At 36.3% G+C, this 23896-nt stretch overlaps 1 protein-coding gene across 1 annotated transcript; it reads right to left on the reverse strand.

The window, feature by feature from the left end:
• Positions 1-20867: 20867 nt before the first annotated feature.
• LOC109159948 lies at positions 20868-22910 on the reverse strand. The gene is made up of 2 exons (XM_019308060.1): positions 22901-22910; positions 20868-21481 (listed from the first exon to the last, which is right to left on the reverse strand). The coding sequence occupies exons 1-2, from the start codon at positions 22908-22910 to the stop codon at positions 20868-20870; spliced, it is 624 nt and encodes a 207-aa protein (XP_019163605.1).
• Positions 22911-23896: the final 986 nt, after the last annotated feature.

The raw sequence follows: 23896 nt of genomic DNA on the forward strand, positions 1-23896 counted from the left end.
GAATAAACAGATAAGGAGCTAGGGGGTCTCCCTGTCTCAAGCCCCTCCCAGGACTAAAAAAAGGTAGTTTGCCCCCGTTCCAGAGGATCCCGATTTTACTATCCCGGAGCGAGTTGAGAATAAGGCAAATCATCCTGTTCGGGAACCCAAAGTCCTCTAGGGTGTGTTTCAAGAACTCCCAGTCGATGTTGTCGTAGGCTTTATGTAGGTCCACCTTGATCACCAGAGAACTCTTTTTACCTTTTTTGTTTTTCATGGTGTGAATCACTTCCTGGGTAAGCACGATGTTGTCTAACGTGGATCTTCCCGGTAGAAAACTATTTTGATGGGGGCCAATAAGCTTCATCATGAGGGGTCTCATCCTGTTAACAATCACTTTCGAGACAATTTTGAAGATAACATTCAGAAGGGTGATGGGCCTGAAGTCGGCCCCACTTTCAGGGTTATCCTTTTTAGGAATAAGAGTAATGAAAGCCTCGAGCATATTAGACGGAATAATACCTGAAACCAGCGCTTCATTGACTAGGTTGGTGACAGGAATACCTATCTCCTCCCAAAAATCTTGGTAAAAGGCCGCCTGAATTCCATCCGGTCCAGGGCTTCCTAGCCTTTTCATGCCGAAGACGGCCTTTCTGACTTCAACCAAATCTGCTCTTTTCTCCATCTGAGCGGCTTCTTCTAGGGTGATTTTCCTTCCATTGAGATGTTCCGTGGGAAAAGGGACCACGGTATCCGACCTGTCAAAAAGCTTAGCAAAAAAGTCAGAGATATGATCAGTAAGGATTTTTGGGTCCGAATTCCACTCACCATTGATTTTTAGAGCACGAATCCTTCCCCTATTTCTTCTGATGGTCGTGGATGTGTGGTAGAATTTAGTATTTCTGTCCCCATCTTGGATCCAAGCTTTTCTAGATTTTTGAAACCAAAGAATTTCCTCCTGTTTCAAGGTTAAGTTGAGGTCATTAAGCAGCTTCTTTTCGAGCACCTGTAGTCCCCGGGAAGTGTTATACCAAGGGGAAGATTGGAGACCGTGAATCCTTGCTTGGAGTAGTCTTTTCCTTTTGAAAATATTACCAAACGTTTGGTCGTTCCACTGCTTGCTGAGGTTAGTAACTTCCTCTATAGCACCATTGACATCATGTTCTCGATTCAACCAGGCCTTCTTCCAAATGTCCCTGTAACCATCATGGGTCAGCCAGGCGGCTTCAAATCTAAACGGTCTATCAGTTCTGGGCGGAGTGGGACCCGCTGAGCTAATGAAGGAAATAGGATTGTGGTCCGAATGGGTTCTGGCCAGCACTCTGGATTTTGCTTCAGGAAAAAGATTCTGTGCTTGTAAATTCCAAAAGACCCTGTCGAGCTTTCTTCTGAGAACTGTGTGCCCTCCTACCTGCTTCGTCCACGTAAACTTGGGTCCAGAAGAATTTACTTCTAAGAGCCTGCAATTATCCACGTAAACTCAAAGAACACATTGTTATATATAACAAAACATTGAACAAATAATAAAGAGGTAGACAGACCAGGAACATGCAATATATCATATATCGTAAAAGACCTAGAAGGGGTATCAAAAGTAGCATGACCAACACGACTAACAGACAGGCCTATACCATCACCGACACGTAAAGTGTCATTACCAGTGTATTTCTCTGAGGTAGAAATGACAGTTATGTTCGGAGTTGCATGATTTGTGGCTCTAGTGTCCGGAACCCAAGTATGAGAATTTGACGAGGTTTTAGCACCCAAACCATTCTGAAATAACAAATTAGCCTAAGAACCCGGAACCCCTGAATAGCGCCGAAAACAATTGGCTCCCGTGTGATCGAAACCAATACAAATTTGACACTGATCATCAAAGCGCCGAAAACAATTGATTCCCGTGTGACCGAAACCATCACAAATTTGACACCGTTTATTAAAGCGCCAAAAACAATTGATTCTCGTGTAACCAAAACCATCACAAATTTGACACTAAACTTTAAAGACACGTCCGCCACGCTGCTGACCTCGATACGGACTAGCACCATTCCAATTGCCACCACCTTGTTGCATTCTGTACTCCACTAAGAGCATCCACATTTGTGGTTTATTTGGAGATATTTCAGAATTAATTCTCCCCTCTCAAGTTAATAGCTAATGTGGGTGTAAGTTATTTGAGAAATAATACTACTGCAAATATGGAATTAATGTCAGAATTTTTTTTTTTAAAAAAAAAAAAAAAAAAAAAAAAAGCAACACAGGCTGTGCGCGTTCGCGCACAGCCTGTGGCAACACGGGCGCGTGCAGTGCACGCGCCCGTGTGACGCGTCAGGCGCGCTGACAGCGCGCCTGACGCGTCCTTTTATTTATTTATTTTTTTAAAACATTTTAATTTTATTTTTTTTTTCTTTCTTTTTTCTCTCCCCTCCCATCTTCTCTTTCCTAATCACTCTTACATTATCTCCCTATTCTCCCCAACCATTGTGGATGCTGTAAGCATAATTTGCATACGTTGTACCTATGTTATCTTTGGTGCAAGGGAATCTGTGCTAGCAGCATGTGGAATGATGAAAACTTTTTGGGAATGTCTTCCTATTACATTAATGAGATGGCAATAGCGATGTATCTGAGGATGTGACGAATGGGATTCTGTCGTCCTTGGGTTTTCTTTGCTTCAGCTTCCGGCGGCCTTTAAGAAATTGTCGTACGCCGACGTCGTGTGGCTTCAAGAATAACGGCAATAACATCTTCCAAAATGCTCTGTCGGGTCGGGGTGTAAGGACCCTTACAGGACGTTTGGTTGGAGGGAGGGAATTATGTGGGAAATGAATTGTAATTCTATGGGAGTTGAATTACTGGGAATAAGGTGAGAATTTAAATTCTAGTGTTTGGGTGACAGGAATAGAATTATTGGGAATTTCAATTCCAATGTTTGGTATACATGGAAATTGAAAAGAAATAAGTAGTATAAAGTAAAAAATGTTCATTATTGTTGTTAGACATTAATTTTAAGTTAAAAAAAGGAATGGATAATTTTGGCTCATCACTATCTTTTTTTCCCAGAAATTAAAATACCAGGGGGGGCCATGAGATTTTAATTCCATGAAAATGGGAGAATTGCCTCCAACCAAACTACGGAATTTAATGGTCTTTGGAATTAGGTGGGAATTAAGTGGGAAGGGAATTTAAAATCCCTCCAACCAAACGCCCTGTTAGGGTTGAGATTCAACCTTTTAGAAAAGAATATATAAGGACAATAACAATTATTTATAACAATAATAATTATCGTAAACTGTAGTTAATTGATACCAGATAAGAACTAAATGAATTGTACGTATTGAATAAACTAATTGGAAAGATACAGGATACTGGAATATATATAGTGAGAGAAGGAAAACTAAGATAGAAATCATAATCTAACTTAAATGCATAAAATTCTAATATTGCAACATGCGTTTGTTCCTCGACAAGAGCAGACGCCTATAGTTTTTCTAAAAATAAAAATTTAAACCATAGAGGTATGCTTCTCAACAAGAACAGACGCCTGTTGTCCTTAATTTTAGAAAAGAAAAATTAATTTTTTATGACACATGATCAACCAATTATATGAACACAAAGGCGAACAAAGAACGTACAAATGCAAATTCTCCAAATGGAGCCAGTATACAACTCTTATGGCAGATATACGATTGAAATACCAAAAAAGTTGACCAACTAAAGCAACCAAATTTGTTTTTCCACCAATTAGAAGTCCTAATACCCCCATAATAACTGGAAAGTTTGAGAGAAGAAAGCTTGGGATCATAAGATAAAAAATGGGTGAGTTGCGGTTACAACAAAGCCATATTTAGTTATTTACACTCTTAAATTCATGAAGAAAATATTCTCACAAGGCAGAACTGCTGAAAGCAACAATATCTATACCACTAAAACTTTAGAGATTGATTCTCTGCAATTTGCTTAGAAATTGGCCTAAGAAGCTGTAGATCATAGCCAAAAATTAAGCGGTTTACTAACTGGAAATTTCCGGAAACTGGAAAATAGAAAACAGAAAACATGTTTACTAACACAGTTTCCATTTTGAAAACTGAAAATAATTTTTGAAAATTTCTGGAAAACTGAAACACACTTAAAAACTGTTTTCGAAATGAAAAACATAATCATCTATCATCTATTTAGTTATATGTTACTATAACCACATTACTATAATTACATTCATTATCATCTTATTTTACTTATCACTATCTTCTATCTTTTCTACTTACTTTACTTATTTAAAGATAATTTATTTGCTTACACTTTAAAGTTAGACATTTACATTATCAAAATTAAGAATTAAACTCTATATAATGCTTTAAATTTTGATTGAACTCAATAGATTATTAGTTCGAATATTTTTTAATTATGTTACATCATAATACAAGTTCGGTCCAGATATCGAATATTAAAATCTAACATATATTATAATTCAAAGTAAAAGTTATATATTCATATACATGTCATTCAAATGAATATATCCAAAAAAATATTTCAAATATTAGCTAAAAAATTATTAATATTATCTAAACTAAATTTTAGGTGAAAACTGAAAAATAAGAAAATAGAGAACAGATAACAGTTTTGAGTTAGTAAACAAGTTTTCTAAACAGAAAATAGAGAATGAAAAACTGAGAATGAAAACTAAAAAATTAGAAAACAGAAAACATAAAATAGTTTTCTGTTGGTAAACCGACCCTTAAATGTTCAAATATGTGTTGTACTTCACAACACAGCCAAAGGAAAATCTAAATAAATTTGCTTTTAGAATATGTTTTTTCAACGATTTGGTGACAAGGATTAAGACAGTCTATCGTATGATTGAGTTACAACAATAATGGTATAGTAGCACTAGCAACAATTGACTTAACAGCAGCCAATCCAAGGGCTTCAGCTATAGCCGGAAAACCAACCTGAGGAACATAAGCAGCTTGTTGAAACAATGCAATCACAAAATTAAAGTTACAACAATCATAAGCAAGCATATAATATAAGGTGTTAAGTTTTTCTAATATACTAATTGAACCAAATGTTGCCACAAGTCTGTGAGTGTGCCACTGTCGAAACCAGAAGAAACTATTCATATGGATAGTTGTTCGAGCATAGAAGGCACAAAGAAGCCAAAAAGGTGCATATGAAAATATTGACCAAAGAAAACCACAAATGTCAGTGAAAAGGACATTACCCCTCCTTTGGATGAATTAGGTGAAATAAGAGGTATGAAAATTGAGCAAAATTAGCCACTGCTAAATACTGAAGAGAAGAAAAAGGAAGCCAAATAAAATAGGTAGAAGTAGTGGTCCTGCGCGCCTGCGCACACACACAACACACAAACATACACGCACGTATATAAACAATGGACCAGAACATCCCATCCACTTTTGGTTCTAGTATTACTTTAATATGACTTGTTTTGATCTTTTATCGACAAAACAGTTTAAATATCGTTAAATAATACAACGGCATTTCAGTATTCAATTATGACTTTTTTTTTTATAAAAAAAAATAATAATAATAAGCATTCAAAATATAACAGTTCAACTTACTTTGTATTAACAAAAAAAAGATTGAAATGTCTTTGTATTTAATGGATTTCAACGATGTTGTGGATGGATGACTAAAAATGATCATACCACAATAATACTAAGACCAAATTAAATGAGGTTGTTTTAATTAAAAAAAACAAAAAAAAAAAGACAAAAAATAAATTATCACCTATAAATATAGGACCAAAAATAATAAAATGCAAGACATTAAACTTGAGAAAAGTGTACAAATATAAAAATATGTGTGTCCATTTGCAAAGACTTTTTTTTTAATGTGCATAAATATCAAATTTCTACTAATTCCTTTTAAAAAATGTAATCTTTTAAATTAAAAATGATCATAAAAGTATGGAAAAAATATATTTAAATGCGAAAATACTCAATCGTAAGAAATTTTTAGCATAATAATTTTCCGCCTATTGATTGACACCAATACCAAACATCTACTATATATCTATATCTATATCTATATCTATCTATATATATAATAATAGAAGTGCGGGGAAAAGTTTCTCATAAAATTTAAGGGCATTTATGTAATATCAATTATTTAGATAAAAATGTCATTCAAAATTAAAAATAATTACACTTGCCTTCATATGGTAATTTTATGTCTATTTTAACTTGAGTTTATTTTTCGCTTTTTCTTATTGTAAAAATAAAACTAATGTATAAAAAATATATCATTAAAAAGTTCTAAATAAGATCTTTTGAATAACATCCATATTGATATATTTTGTATTTTATTTTAAAATAAATCTATAGGTACATAAAGTCATTACTTTAGTGTAATATTTATATACATTAAGTTTTGTTTTTATTAACATATAGAAATAACATTATGAACTTTTTTTTTTTTTTTTGAAAATACATTATGAACTTATTATAGAATGAATGAAAATACATGTGATGATGTGCATTTAGTTTAGGATTTTTGGACATTACAATTTATGTTTAGACATATAGAATAAATTTCACTTTTAGTCCACTGACTATTATACATGAATCACATTTGGTTCTTGACTAATAAAATTTTAAAATTAGGTGCATGACTATGTAATTTGTATCACATTTGGTCGCACTTCTGGCAATAGTTATGGCAAAATTAATAAAAGCGGGTAAAATGTGTTCAATGCGCAATAAATGTAAGACCAAAAGTGAATTTAACTCTTCCTTAAATTAGAAATTTCTTTTTCCATAATAATTTATTCAACAATAACATGGTGTTTGGTTGGAGGGATTTTAAATTCCCTTCCCACATAATTCCCACCTAATTCCAAAGACCATTAAATTCCGTAGTTTGGTTGGAAGGAATTGCAATTCCTCCATTTTCATGGAATTAAAATCCCATGCCCACCCCCCCCCCCCCCCCGGTATTTTAATTCCTGGGATTTTATGAAAAAAAAAAAAAGATAGTGATGAGTCAAAATTACCCCTTCCTTTTTTAACCAAAAATTAATGTCTAACAACAACAATGGACATTTTTGACTTTATACTACTTATTCCCTTTCAATTCTCATGTATACCAAACATTGGAATTGAAATTCCCAGTAATTCTATTCCTGTCAACCAAACACTGGAATTTAAATTCTCACTTTATTCCCAGTAATTCATCTCCCATGGAATTACAATTCCTTTCCCACATAATTCCCTCACTCCAGCCAAAGACCCTGTAGTGGTTGAACTAAATGAACACTGAGCAAAACACCTAACAGGGCGTTTGGTTGGAGGGGGAATTATGTGGGAAAGGAATTGTAATTCCATGGGAGTTGAATTACTGGGAATAAAGTGAGAATTTAAATTCCAGTGTTTGGTTGACAGGAATAGAATTACTGGGAATTTCAATTCCAATATTTGGTATACATGAGAATTGAAAGGGAATAAGTAGTATAAAGTCAAAAATGTCCATTATTGTTGTTAGACATTAATTTTAAGTTAAAAAAGGAATGCGTAATTTTGACTCATCACTATCTTTTTTTCCCAGGAATTAAAATACCAGGGGGGACATGGAATTTTAATTCCATGAAAATGGGGGAATTGCAATTCCCTCCAACCAAACTACGGAATTCAATGACCTTTGGAATTAGGTGGGAATTAAGTGGGGAAGGGAATTTAAAATCCCTCCAACCAAACGCCCTGTAAAGGACTGATATCGTTGATTCAATCATTGATCTTGTATATATGTGCATTCATTAAATATATTAGAACTCTTTGCAACAAAAATACTTGGTTACTATTTAAAAAGAGTGCAGTAACAATTATAATGAATCTCATATATTGCATTGTATTCATATACTATGAGTTACATATTTAAATAAACAAATTCGACGTTAAATTACTTCTGTATGAACTTCTCATATATAATCTTGCATTGATATACTTTCAAATATTTATTTAATTATAAACATTGGGAATTAACTCATTCGCGCAATGCGCGTGTAAAACTAGTGTATAGATAAACGCCAATAACAATACAATGCACCTGGCCCACTTGATTTATAGTGACAAATTATATTATGGATTCAAGTTCATGAAAATAATAGTGAGGTAGATAATATATATATATATATATATATATATATATATATATATATATATATATATATATATATATATATATTCATAAAACAAGAAATAGAGATTTGATGATACTCTGAAAAAATAGCATTCCAATTGACCCGTTGTGAACTTTTCTCTCTAGGGTTTTCTAGAGTACTCTCTACGTCTCTACTAGGTTTTCCTAGGGTTCCGTCTGTTTGCTAGGGTTCCGATCGCGTTGTGCAGCGCTTTTCCTGGCGAAACTGCTCACATTGTCAGCGTAACTACGCTGCTTCAGGAGACGTCGATGGAGAATCAGCCGAATGTCGACTTGGAGGAGGGTTGGTCGAAGGTTATGCGGGCATCTCCTTGCTCGACGAGGAGGATGTTCTGGTTCCGGCAGGTGAGGTCGCTGCGCCGGAGGAAGGGGAGGGGCGCCGGACATGGGTGCTCGTTGGTAAGTTCTTGACGCGTAAGATGGTGAAGCTCGAATTCATGCGTGAGGTCTTAGCCTCCGTATGGCAACCTGTGTGCGGTGTGCAGGTCTCAGAATTACAGCCGAATCTTTTTATGTTTGTTTTCTATCATCAAACAAATTTGCAACCGGTGATAGATGAGGGGCCATGGGCGTTTGATAATCATACCTTGGTGTGTAGACCGGTGGAGGATGGGGTACTGCCGATTGATGTGGTACTGGATAGTGTTGATATGTGGGTCCAAGTCTATGGACTCCCAATGGGCTATACGTCTATGATCATTCAAGAACAGGTTGGTAATTTCTTGGGTGGTTTTGTGAAGGGGGATGAGAGGTTTGATGATCGGCCGTGGAAAGCGTTTTACAGGATCCGTGTTAGTATTCCGGTGGCTAAACCTTTGTGGCGGAGGATGAAATTTGCTAAATGGGATAATTCATGGTGCTAGGTGAATTTTAAGTATGAGAGGCTACACACTTTTTGCTTCTTTTGTGGCTTGTTAGGCCATTCATACAAGTTCTGTTTACAGGCACGAAATTCAACTCTCACTTTGGATCAATATCCGTATGGGGCGGAGATGAATGCGGGGTTACCACGTGGTCCAAGGCCGGTGGGTCATTCTTGGTTGGTACCCGTAGGGGGGAAGAGGGAGGAGGTGGTAGATGAAGGGAAAAGGCTGTGTGCTTCGGGTAAGGAAGTGGCGGTGGTGGAGAGAGGGGGAAGGCCGTGTGTGGGGAGTCTTCTGGTAGGGCAGCTGGTGGACGGGGAGGGAGTGACGTGTGGTCCTAAAAGGCGTAGGGAGGAGGGACGGGGTGGTGAGGGAGGTGGGGAGAGGGTTGGAGAGGATGTGGCAATGACGGATATCTCAAAAAACTTGTTCATGGGGGGTTCTGGTTCCCAGACCCGCCCATCCTCATGAGTACCTTGAGTTGGAACTGTCGTGGCTTGGGTGATCCACGAACAGTTCGGGAAGTGTTGGATATGGCATCCAGAAAGAAACCCGACTTTATTTTTTTAATGGAAACAAAGGTTGCTAGAGATCATGCTGAGCGGTTACGTGTGAAATTGGGGTTCCAGGGGTTGTTCTATGTGGATAATAGGGGGCGTAGTGGAGGTTTGGCCCTATTATGGAAAACGAATGATACAGTGAGTCTGTTAAGTTACTCACGAAACCATGTGGATGTGGTGGTACGAGTGGATGGTTTTGCGCCCTGGAGGATGACTGGTTTTTTCGGTTTCCCGGATCATGGTGATAGGGAGGAGTTATGGAATCTTTTAAGACACTTAAGGTCCCGTTCTTTGTTGCCTTGGGTGGTCTTGGGGGATTTCAATGACTTGCTTTTTCAGTATGAGAAGAGGGGACATTGTAGGCACCCTGAATCGTTGTTGAGGGGCTTTGGTGAAACACTTGAGGACTGCGGTTTGATACAGATCCCCATGATTGGTTATCAATTTACATGGGAAAAGGGAGAGGGCACGGAGGATTGGGTGGAGGAGAAGTTGGATAGAGTAGTGGCGACTGATGAGTGGCGAGAGGTGGTCGAAGGTGCCCGAGTCTATAATATACTAACGAGGAGATCAGATCATTCGGCTCTCATCCTGGACATACGGCCAGGTGGGGGATTCCGAGTTGGACCGCGACATTTTCGCTTTGAGATGGCTTGGCTGCTGGATGAGGGTTGTAGGGAGGTGGTGGAGGAGGTATGGGGTCATGGAATGGAGGGTTTGCAGACCCGGGTAGAGAGGTGTGGTATAAAGCTTCAGAAGTGGGGTGGTGACCGTTTCCATAAATTCGGGGAACGGATTGCTAATCTCAAGAAACAGCAGTTGAATTGCCGTGGTCGTATGAGCCCCCAGGCGTTAGCAGACTTTCGCCGTCTGGAAACTGAGCTAGTAAGATTGGAGAAGCAGGAGGATATATTCTGGAAGCAAAGGGCGAAGCAGCATTGGCTTCGTGGGGCGGATGCAAATACTCGCTTCTATCACAGGTATGCTTCTGCCCGTAAACGTAAGAATACTATTTTACGTCTTAAGGATGAGTTGGGTGGATGGGTAGATGGTGATGCTATGAAAGCAGTCGTAATGAATTATTTTAATGATATTTTTACTGCTAACCCCGATGTGAGTAATGGAGCGGACTTTTTTGCCTCTATCCCTACTCGTGCTACCCAGTCCCATAATGATTGGCTGAATCGGCCGTATGACCCGGGGGAGGTGAGAGATGCGTTGTTTGCTATGTTCCCAGACAAGGCACCGGGACCGGATGGAATGAATCTAGGCTTTTATCAGAAGTTTTGGGACATTGTTGGTACAGATGTGACTAGTTGTGTGCTTCAGTGTCTAAATACGGGGTCCTTGCCAACTGGTCTTCATTAGTCGAATATTGTGCTTATCCCTAAAACGCAGTCCCCTGAGGTAGTTACGGACCTCCGCCCGATTGCCTTGAGTAATGTTGTTTATAAGATTATTGCAAAGGTAATCACTAATCGTATGAAGCCCCTATTAGGTGATATTATTTCTGTATCGCAGAGTGCATTTATTCCTGGCAGGTTGATTACTGATAATATCTTAATTGTTGCTGAGGTAGGACACTTTCTTAACAGAAAGCAGTTGGGTAAGGTGGGATGGGGAGCTCTGAAGTTGGATATGGCAAAAGCCTATGATAAAATGGAGTGGTCATTTTTGAGGAAAATGATGTTGGCTTTAGGCTTCCAGGAAGGTGGGTAAATCTAATTATGGAATGTGTCACTATTGTTTCATATAATGTTATGATTAATGGTGTGTCTGGAGGTCAATTAACCCCATCTTGCGGGCTCCGTCAGGGGGGTCCTTTGTCCCCATATTTGTTTCTAATCTGTGCGAAGGGGTTATCATTGTTATTACAACAGGCTCAGGATAGAGGTGATGTGCATGGTTTAAGGGTGGCGAGAGGAGCACCTGCTCTCTCACATCTCTTTTTTGCGGATGACAGTCTCCTGTTCTTTAAGGCAAATGTTGGTGAGGCACAGGCAGTTAAACGGTGTCTCACTTATTATGAGGAGCTTTCTGGCCAGACAATTAACTATCATAAGTCAAATATATTTTTTAGTAGGAACACTCAGCAAGCTGAAAGAAATTTGGTGTCAGCGGAATTTGGGGTTCATTAAGCAGAAAATTTTGGAAAGTATTTGGGACTACCAGTGTTTGTGGGGAGGAATAAGCAGGCGGTATTTGCTTATGTGGAGGATAAGGTGAGACAGAGAATTGGCTCTTGGAATAAGAAACTTTTGTCTCGAGCAGGTAAAGAAATTTTACTCAAATCGGTGGCGCAGGCAATGCCAACGTTTACTATGAGTGTGTTTTTGTTACCTGACTCGCTATGCAAGAACCTGGAGCGTGTTATGAACAGATTCTGGTGGCGTAATGGAAAGGATGGGGGAGGAATACATTGGCTCGCCTGGGATAAAATGAGTATACCAAAGAAATATGGTGGTATAGGCTTCAAGGATTTGAGAGCTTTTAATGTGGCTATGCTGGGCAAGCAGGGCTGGAGATTTTTAACAGACCCCCATTCTCTGGTGGCAAGAATATGTAAGGCCAGGTATTACCCAAATTCAGACTTTTTGAATGCTTCAGTTGGAAATAATCCAAGTTTCCCTTGGAGAAGTATAATGGTTGCCCAGGGACTCATTATTCGAAATATCAGGCGGAGGATTTGAAACGGTGACTCCACTTTGGTTTGGGGTGACCCGTGGTTGCCGAGTGATTCTGAGCCAAGGGTTAGGTCAGAAAAACCTCCTCACCTCGGGGAAGTTAAAGTTTCTGGGTTAATTGATCCGGCATCCTCTACCTGGGACATACCTTTGCTTAATGAGCTGTTTTCTGCTGTGGATGTTGAGCGGATTGCGGCAATTCCAATTAGCCGATGATATGTGGTATTGGCATGGGGACCCCAAAGGAATTTATACAGTGAAAGCCGCCTATCGTAATTTAATGGGAACCATTATTGTACCCCCAAATGGTTTCACATCTTGGAATAAAATATGGAACCTAAAGGCACCCCCGAAGTGGAAAGTTTTCTTGTGGAGAGCTGTGAGAGGAGTGTTACCCACCACCATGAATTTATATAATACGAGGGTAGATGTCCCATTAGCATGCCCTTTGTGTGCTCTAAGCTCTGAAAATATTTTACACTCTTTAGTACAATGTGACTTTTCTAAATGTGTGTGGAATATTTCGGGCTTTGTTGTGTAGAGTACGGTGGATGATGACTTTGGTGTGTGGCTTGAATTGTTGCTACGAAATGTTGATGAAAAACAATTTACTTCTATGGTGGCCATTATGTACAATATTTGGTTACAACGGAATTTGGTAGTGTGGGAGCACAAGGTGGGTAAACCACGGCTTGTGTATGAAAGGGCGATGGCTTCTTTATCCGCATGGCGCTCAGCTACAGGCCGCACAGAGAGGCAGCAGCTGCCTCACGTTGCTACTGCCGTTACTGGGCAGTTCATGGCGCAGCTCCAATGTTCTTTTGACGCAGCATTTTCGGCCACAACACGGAAAGGGGCGTTCGACATTATACTTCAGGATGCAAGTGGAAACTTTATTGCAGCCAAGAACGGCCCTTTACCGCTTTGTCAGGGACCCTTTTGGCGGAGGCGTATGCATGTAAGGAGGCCCTATCCTGGCTTAGGGATCGTGGAGTCAGGGAGGTGGTGCTACGATCAGATTGTTCGGACCTATGTCACGCCCTTGGTAATTCAGCGACGGAGTTTCGCAACTACGATGGTTTAGTTGTTTCAGCCTGTCGGGACTTGATGAATCTTTTAATTTCATGCTCTGTTTTTTATATTCCCCGTTCTTTAAATATTTTAGCTCATTCGTTAGCCCAGACAACCTCTATACAGGCAAACTCTATGTTGCGGGAGGATAATCCTCCTACTTTTATTTCGGCTTTGATTGATTAATACATACAGCAGTTTACTTTCAAAAAAAAAAAGAAATAGAGATTTCATAAAAATAATACCGGTTAAAAATGGCACCAATTGATTAATTATCACTTGACTTTTTTGGTAATTGATAAGTCAATTTTAGCTAGTTTGGTTAGGCAATAGACTACTTTTTTTTTCTTCAGATGAGAGGGGGATACCCGACAAAAACTAAATGATAATAACATTCACTGATAAGAGATCCGTCTTGTTGACGAGGCTCCGATCCGGTCTAAAGTGACCAATTCCTCAAGCTCCCGTGGCGGCATATCTAGGATGTGAAGTCCGCCTTGGTGAACCGCTTCCTTGGATGCTAACTTGTCCGCAAGTCTGTTTTGCTCTCTGTACACGTGAACATATCTCACCTCGGAGAAGGCTGCTGCTTCTCGAACACACATGCATAGGATGTTGCTGGACAGATCACGCCACCCCTCGCCATAACGAAGGATATCCATCAAGTTTTTTGAGTCACATTCAAGAATGATGTGTCCGACTCCATACTCGTGTGCCATCCTAAGACCTTGTAAAATACCCCATGCTTTCGCCGCTTCAACCGAGCATCTGCCAATTCTGTACAAAAAGCCTCTTCGCCAAACGTCATTATGGTCTTGGAGAACACCTCCACAACTCGCTTGTCCATCTCCCTTGCGGCTGCCATCAACGTTCAGCTTCAACCACCCCTCCTCCGGTCTCAACCAAGTCAGACGCGCATCCACTTCTCGGTTGTACCTGGGCATAGGCCATCGCACGTTCTCGAAAGCCCATTTCGTCTCCCCATCACACTGTTGTAGCCAGTTCATCTTTTGGTCGTGGGGCACGAAGGTACCATTGAAGATCCCCTCGTTACGCCATCTCCACAGCCACCAGAGTCTTGTTCCAAACCGCTCGGGCCATCCTTCCTTGAAGCCACGCTTAACATCGCCCTGGAGGTTCATCGTGAGCCACGTTGTCCAGTCAAGGTGCCGCATGGCCTCCATCGTATGCCGGGGAAGAGACTGCTCCCATATCTGTTTTGCTGCACCACATCTTCGAAACAAATGGTTCATATCCTCACGCTGACCTGCACAAAGATAGCAGCTATCATTAGTCGTAAGATGTCGTTTAGTGTTTGGTAAAATAACTTTATGAACTTACAATAGTAACTTTATAAATGTGACTAACATTATGAATTTACAGTTGTAAGTTTATAAACTTGTAATAGTAATTTTATGAACTTATAATGACTTTATGAATCTATAATAGTGTAACTGTGTAGTGGCTTTAAAAACATACAATACTGATTTTATGTACTTGTAGATTCGTTTAAAAATTAAAAAAAAAATGTTATTGTCATTTTAAATATATAAATAAGAGTTTTAATGATTTTTTATACATTATAAATATATATATATATATATATATATATATATATATATATATATAATTATATATATATATGTGTGTGTGTGTGTGTGTGTGTGTGTGTGTGTGTGTGTGTGTACTCCGTATATTATTGAGGGCATTATTATAGTAAATTGATCCATATAACCTAAAATATAACCCTTAACCAAACAAGGTAATATTATATTCCGCAATCCAAACCAAACATATAAAGTAATCTTACATTCCCAAATTCTCACATTACCTTCTGGAGGTAATCCTATTACTTGGGGTAATCTAAGATTCCGTGAACCAAATGCTCCCTAAGGGCAATCTAGGTAAGATAGGATTGAGCAGTTTCAGTCTAAAGCTCGTAGAATTTTTTAGCCAAAAGTCCTTCTCAAGTGCATTTAATGCGCTTTATATAGGTGAAGGCGGGGAACATATGTCGAGACTCTAGGTATGCTGGCCATGTGTCCAAAGCGGATTCCGCGGTAATGTAATTATAGCAAAGTGCCAACATGTAGCTAACAATTCACGTGACTATGATGTGATTGCACTTTCCGACCGAATTATGGCTATGGCAGGATTGTCGAATATTTATGTCGTTTTACCCGACCAAAATTGTGTACTTCCCAATCTATTGCAAGTCGAGACTCGATCGATTCGAGTCAATTATGTTAAGGTCAAGAAAATCTGAGTGTTATGGTTGATTACCGAATGAAATATGGGTAAAATGAGGTATATTACCTATCAAAGAAAAATTATATCTTGGACCATAATTCATTATTATAATATTGTATATTCATTATAAAGTATCATTGGCCATGATTCATTATTATAATTCATTAAAATGATATTAATTTGCCTACTATCATTTAAACATATTATTATTATTATTATTATTATTATTATTATTATTATTATTATTATTATTTTAGTAAATAAATAATATTACAAAATATATTATTAAAAACATCCAATTTATATATGTTCTAAATGGTACTTATATTAATATATTTTGAATTTTAGTTATTTATTGATGAGTTTGGAATATTGATAAAATGTACATTCTATATTGTAAAAATTAGCCACTAGTATTCTTTTAATTAAATTATTTTAAGTTCATTTGTATTATATTGTAGTTGCATTATTATTGTAATTATGAACATTCAATATTGTAAACATGAACTTAATTAAATTATTTTAAGTTCATTTGTATTATATTGTAGTTGCATTATTATTGTAAATATGAACATTCCATATTGTAAACATGAACTATTAAATAGGGGCATGCCATCATTGCAGTAGTTGTATGTCTTTGTACCATCTCCAATCATGTGTACCAAATTCTATACCAAATTCTACACCAAAGTGAAAATTCTCAATATATTCTTACACTAAATTTTTTTCATTTCCAACTATTACACTAAATTTTTTCATCTCCAACTATTACACCAAATTTTACACCAAATTTTATTTCTTTACTAAAATAATTTGTTTTCTCATAAAGTAAGACTTTGTATTATAACTTTAAATATTTTTATATAAAATATAATTATAATGCAAATATTATTTTATTCCACAATATTAAATCATAGAACATCCATTACATTTAATTTTGAGAATTACTTTAAGTATGTTTAAAGTAAGGGATGTGAGTTACTCCTAAAAACATAAGATCTTCAAAACACATGCCTTTCACATACTGTATTTAAATAGCGTTCTGGGAACATACATGGTTCCATTGTTTTCCCGTAGTTACTTGAGTTAGAAACTTGGTTTCTCCCTCCAGACCTTTAACATTCACTTAATCTAATTCTCCGATGGGGAGAGTTTTAGTTTTTTAGAGAGGTTGGGGAGAGGACCAGAGTCTCATATATGAAATATAAATAATACGTTCCATCAACGTAAACCTGATGATATGCAGTTGAAACTGCAATCTTATCTTCTTAACTGGCCAATCACAAGATTATCTTCATTATTAAATTATAAATAAATATTTAATTATGAGCCACAATAAATTATAATGAACCATAGAATAATAATTATTATTATTCTAACATTCTCCCACTTGGCTCATAAGTCATAAATTTAATAATGAACTTGAAACATAATATGCATAGTATAAGTTAATTCCTTCGTTATATTGGTCAGAACATAAGTCATCGTTAAGTTAGAAATTAATAAGAATCATGGTGGTAATGCGTCACTAATTTAACGCAGTCCATTCCATGTATCACAATATTAATTTCAAACTCAATATGATTCATAATGAACTTTTTCATAATGGTCCACGATAATGTCTTTATCAAAGACAAATCCTGTTTATATTAACATAATAAAACATTCATGTATATATGCTTTATAAACTAAACAGGATACTTTAATACAGAAACAAAACTATATTGAGCTCTAAGTATCAAATATTTCAAAACACAACCTTAACATAATGTTAACAGTTTCCAATAACGCCCATTCTTTCAACATGCTCACGAAATGCCTTCGGTGGCAATGCTTTAGTTAATGGGTCTGCAATCATTAATCTAGTGCTTATGTGTTCAATTGATACCCTTCGTTCCCGAACATCTTCTTTAACGGCAAGATACTTCAGATCAATATGTTTAACACCACTAGTATACTTGTCGTTTTTAGAAAAGAAGACTGCTGCGGCATTATCACAATAAATTTTCAGCGGCTTGGCAATACTGTCGACAATTCCAAGTCCCGAAATAAAATTTCGCAGCCATAATCCATGATTTGTGGCCATAAAACATGCCACAAACTCAGCTTCCATAGTGGATGCAGCAATGACAGTCTGCTTCGCACTTTTCCAAGAAATAGCTCCCTCGGCTAAAAGGAATAGATAACCAAATGTGGACTTCCTTGTGTCCAAACACCCGGCAAAATCTGAATCTGTGTATCCTATCACCTCAAGGTGATCAGATCGCTTATAAGTGAGCATGTGCTCCTTTGTACCTTGCAAGTACCTTAATACCTTCTTTGCAGCCTTCCAGTGATCCATACCAAGATTACTTTGATAACGACCAAGCATCCCAACAGCAAAGCTAATGTCTGGTCGGGTACATGTTTGAGCATACATCAAACTCCCAACGACAGATGCATAAGGAATATTTTCCATTTCTTTACGCTCCAATTCATTCTTAGGGCATTGCATAAGGCTGAACTTATCTCCCTTCTGAATTGGAGCAACTGATGCAGAGCATTTTTCCATTCTAAATCTTTCTAAGACTTTGTTAATATATGTTCTCTGAGACAATCCTAACACTCCTTGTGATCTATTACGAAATATTTCAATTCCAATCACAAAGGATGCATCACCCATATCTTTCATTTCAAAGTGCTTAGAAAGAAATTGCTTGGTCTCATGCATTAAACCAAGATCATTAGTAGCAAGCAAAATGTCATCGACATACAGAATCAAAAATATAAACTTGCTCCCACAGACCTTCATATATATACACTGATCAACGGTGTTTTCCTTAAATCCAAAGGTCGTTATAGTATCATTAAACTTAAGATACCATTGTCGGGAAGCTTGTCTAAGGCTATATATCGATCTGTTAAGTTTACACACCATGTGTTCCTTTCCTTCAATTGAAAACCCCTCAGGTTGGTTCATGTAAATTTCTTCTTCCAAATTTCCATTAAGAAAAGCGGTTTTCACATCCATCTGTTGTAGCTCCAAGTCATAATGAGCTACTAATGCCATAATTATTCTAAATGAATCTTTCTTCGAAACAGGTGAAAATGTTTCATTAAAATCAATACCATCCTTTTGAGTAAAACCTTTGGCAACATGTCTGGCCTTGTATCGTTCGACATTGCCATTTGAGTCGTGTTTGGTCTTAAAAACCCATTTACAGCCAACTGGCTTACAACCTTTAGGAAATTCAACAAGATCCCATACTTCATTATGTTCCATTGATTTTAACTCATCTTTCATGACTTCGACCCATTTAGAAGAATTATGACTATTTATAGCATGTGAAAATGAAACTGGATCTTCATCAATACCAATGTCAAAATATGATTCTTGAAGATAAACCACATAATCATAGATATAACAGATCTCCTTTGTCTTTGAGATCTTCTTAATGCTACGTTTGTAGGAATATCATTTATGGGTTCATTGTTAACTTCATCATGGAGTGGTTGATTATTTATCTCTTGATCATTAATTTGTTGTTCAGGCAAGTGACTAAATTGTTCAACCGTTGCAGGATGAGCAATATTAGTAACTCTAGGTAGAGTAATTTTTCGCACAGGAACAACAATTTGAGAAGAAGATATCAGAGAATCTTGCACTGTAACTTCTTTAAGTTCCACTTTTCGTGGTTCAACGCTCTCACTTAGGTTAACATTCTCAATGAACTTGGCATTTCCAGTCTCAACAATTCTAGTAGTATGGCTAGGACAGTAGAATCTATACCCTTTAGATTTATCTGGATAACCAATGAAAAACCCACTAGTTGTTCTTGAGTCCAGTTTCTTTTCATGTGGATTATAAATGCGTATCTCCGCTGGGCATCCCCAAACATGAAGGTGCCTTAAACCAGGTTTCCTTCCTGTCCACAGTTTAAATGGTGTTTTTGAAACTGCCTTACTAGGAACCCTGTTTAATAAATAGGCAGCGGTTTTTAAAGCATATGTCCACAATGATAAGGGTAAAGAAGAATAACTCAGCATACTCCTAACCATTTCCATCAATGTACGATTACGCCTTTCTGCAACGCCATTTTGTTGTGGCGTACCGGGCATTGTGTATTGAGCACAAATGCCACGTTTTTCAAGAAACTTAGCAAATGGACCTGGGCATTGTCCATTTTCAGTATACCTTCCATAATATTCACCACCCCTATCGGATCTTATAATTTTCACCTTTTTGTCCAATTGTCTTTCAACCTCATCCACAAATACCTCTAATGCATTTATTGATTGAGACTTTTCATGCAACAAATAGACATAACCATAACGTGAAAAATCATCAATAAATGTGATGAAATATTTTTCCTTTCCGAAGGTTGGGACATCAAAAGGTCCACATATATCAGTGTGTATAATTTCAAGGAGCTGTGTGCTTCTTGTGGCTGCATTCTTATTTGTGTGGTTTGAATGTTTTCCTTTAATACAGTCCACACAAATACCTAGATCAGTAAAATCTAATTCGGGAAGGATTTCATTCTTTACAAGTCTTTGAATCCTTTCCTTAGATATGTGACCCAAACGTTTATGCCACAAGTAAGCTGATCTTTCATCCACTAAACTTCGTTTAGTTCCAATACAATGATCCAGGGTTAATAGAGTTTCAGCAAAAAGATTGTCAAGCTTTAGTTTGTACAAGCCATCGGAAAGAATACCAGAACCAATAAAATGATTTTGTTTGAATAAACTAAAACATCCATTTCCAAATTTAAAGGAAAAATCATAATAATCCAGTTTTTACAAAGAAATTAAATTCCTAGAAACTGAAGGAACATAAAGAGTTTCAAACAAATCCAAATGATTTCCAGTATCTAAAATTAAACGGTAAGTTCCAATGGCTTCTACTGGAGCTTTGACACGATTCCCCATGAACACAAATTTTTCATTTGGCTTTATGGTTTGGGTCATAAGGAATCCCTGCATAGTATTCGAAACATGAGTAGTGGAATCAAAATCTATCCACCAAGTATTATAGGGAACTTCAGTTAAATTTGATTCGAAACATACTGATATATAATGTATACCTTTCTTTTCGAACCATGCCTGGCCTTACGCTTAAGGCAATCTTTCTGAAAATGCCCAGATTTCTTACAGAAATGACACTTGTCATTCTTATGTTCCCTTTTGTGGATTTGAGAAGAGGACTCATTAGTCTTCATTGGTCCTTTCTTACCCTTTTGATTATTCTTTCCAAACTTTTTACCAGCCCTTGACTGACCCATGAGATTAATTGAGTGGATTCATTGTCTCTTAAGCCTCGTTTCCTCTCGAGTTAGCATTTCATGCAATTCGAACACATTCCACTTATCTTTAATGGAATTGTAATTCACTTGGAATGTCTCATACTCAAGAGGCAAAGAGTTTAAAATAAATTGTACAAGGAAAGTGGCATTCACGTCCATTCCCATGGACTTTAATTTTGCTGCTAAGCTCAACATCTCAGTGACATGATCATGCATGGAACACGAACCATCAAATTTCATGTTGGCTAGTTTACTCATAAGAGTGCCTGCTTGGGCCTTATCAGCACATTCAGAATGTGAATTTTCCTCCACATGTTTCAACATATCCTTAGCACTGTTAAATTTGGGAATTGTGGACTTAATGTTGTTTCCAAGTGTCATTCGCATAAGCATTAAGCTGAGTTTATTCGATTTTTCCCATGCTTGATGGAAAGCAACATCATCATCACTGCTATTATCATTAATAGCAACGGGCTTGTCATTCAAGAGTGCTAGATCAAGATCCAAAACACCGAGGTGAAACTGGATTTGTTCATGCCACTCAGCAAAATTCAGCCCATTATACTTAACAATAGACGCAGCTTGCGAATGAATTGAAACACAACTAGATGCTGCAATGAATATAAAATACTCAAACATTAATTATATTTCAATACATAAACAGATAAACAGATTTAATCAACATAATCATAAACAATTAAGTACATTGAAGGTCTCCTTTAGGTGATCCAACAACATATAACTTTAAACATAATTCGATGCAAAAAAAAAAAAAAATCATATAATTGGCCATTAAACATATTATGACTAGACTTGTTTGCTATCTTTGGATATGCTAAACAACTCAATCAAATATAAATAATTAACCACTATTATGTTTATAATAATTATGAAATAATTGATCACCTTTGGACGACTCTTAAATATTTCAAAATTATTAAACTTCAATTTACCTAATACTATAGAAAATAAAAACATGTCATCTCATTATAAGCATCACATAATCATGGGTAATTGAAATTTATTTAAATTTGGAATCTATAAAATTTTATAATTTGGCCACTTTGGTGTCTAACAAATTAATCATAATTAGATACCAAATACAAATACTATAATAATAAAATAAATAAAACATGAAAAAAAATACAGAATTACATTTTAAAAGAAAAACATCATGTACGTAATCATCAGTCCATACGTAACTTCTTAATCCTTGAAGAAGAATTCAGTAAGGATTAATATTTTATACTGTAATCTATATATATAAAGAACCACTGCACTGAAAGGTGAATCAAACAAATTGCATTACTGTAATTCATATTTCAAATATGCAGCAATATTACGGAAGCGAAAAAATCACATCATGGATACTTCATTTAATTATGAAAGCATATGCACTAGGACAATAAAGTTTATACTGTAATCCATTATCCATAACATCCATATATACAATGTAGTACATTATATATATCAAACACAACAAATGCATGATATAGTGATATGCAGTACGCAAACTTATATATGCTTTTGATGTGAATATGCAGTATCCAAACTTACAAATGTTGTATGCAAACTTAAAATAAAGCATATAATCTATTTCATGTAGAATATATATATATATATATATATATATATATATATATATATATATATATATATATATATATATATATATATATATATCCTATCAAACAGAAACGTAGTAAGCCATCAAGATAATATATATATCCTATCAAACAGAAACGCAGTAAGCCATCAAGATAAAGCATATAATCTATTTCATAATATATGACTTTTAACGTTAACAGTATATACATACGCAATTAAACGAAGTGAATCACAGTTACAATATTCTTCATGCTTCAAGCCATCAAAAGTACGTACATACAACATTTCATCATAATATATGGAAAAACATATGTTCTACAACCAGGCTCATGATACCACATGTGAGTTAATCCTAAAAACATAAGATCTTCAGAACACATGTCTTTCACATACTGTATTTAAATAGCGTTCTGGGAACATACCTGGCTCCATTGTTTTTCCGTAGTTACTTGAGTTAGAAACTTGGTTTCTCCCTCCAGACCTTTAACATTCACTTAATCTAATTCTCTGATGGGGAGAGTTTTAGTTTTTTAGAGAGGTTGGGGAGAGGACCAGAGTCTCATATATGAAATATAAATAATACGTTCCATCAACGTAAACCTGAAGATATGCAGTTGAAACTGCAATCTTATCTTCTTAACTGGCCAATCACAAGATTATCTTCATTATTAAATTATAAATAAATATTTAATTATGAACCACAATAAATTATAATGAACCATAGAATAATAATAATAATTATTATTCTAACAAGGGAAAATTGTAATTTATGCCTCTCACAAATATGTCAATTATCAATGTTACCCTTGAATTATTAGTGGTGCAAATGTTGCCTCTCAATTTTCAAAACGTGACATATATTGCCCCTCCCCTGAATTATTAGTGATGTAAATGTGGTTATACGTTTCTTTCTTGTTCGAAGACCACGTTGTTTTCCTCAATTTTTCTTTCTTCAATTGTTCTCCTTCCGTCGACAACAAATTTTCTCCTTCTTCATATTAGGGGAGGGGCAATATATGTCACGTTTTGAAAATTGAGGGGCAACATTTACACCACTGATAATTCAGGGGTAACATTGATAATTGACATATTTGTGAGAGGCATAAATTACAATTTTCCCTTAAAGTAATTTTAGATGTAATTTGCTTTAATTTTGTTAAATTTATACTTTATGTACTTTCATTTTTAATTAATATATATTCAATATTAGTCTTGTTTTAATCGTTTTGATGAGATCTTTCAAATGATATAAATTTATTTTTAATAATTTAAAATTTATATTTAACAATTTAACAAAATATACAAATACATTAAAACTAAATCAAAAACACAAAAAGAATTAGAAATAAAAGCGAGCAAAATGGGAAGAAAAAATTCACACTAAAATGGTGTGAGACGAGTGCACTGCCATGGGCAAT

The sequence above is a fragment of the Ipomoea nil genome, unplaced genomic scaffold (genome assembly GCF_001879475.1).
Source record: "Ipomoea nil cultivar Tokyo-kokei standard unplaced genomic scaffold, Asagao_1.1 scaffold2845, whole genome shotgun sequence".
NCBI lineage: Eukaryota > Viridiplantae > Streptophyta > Magnoliopsida > Solanales > Convolvulaceae > Ipomoea > Ipomoea nil.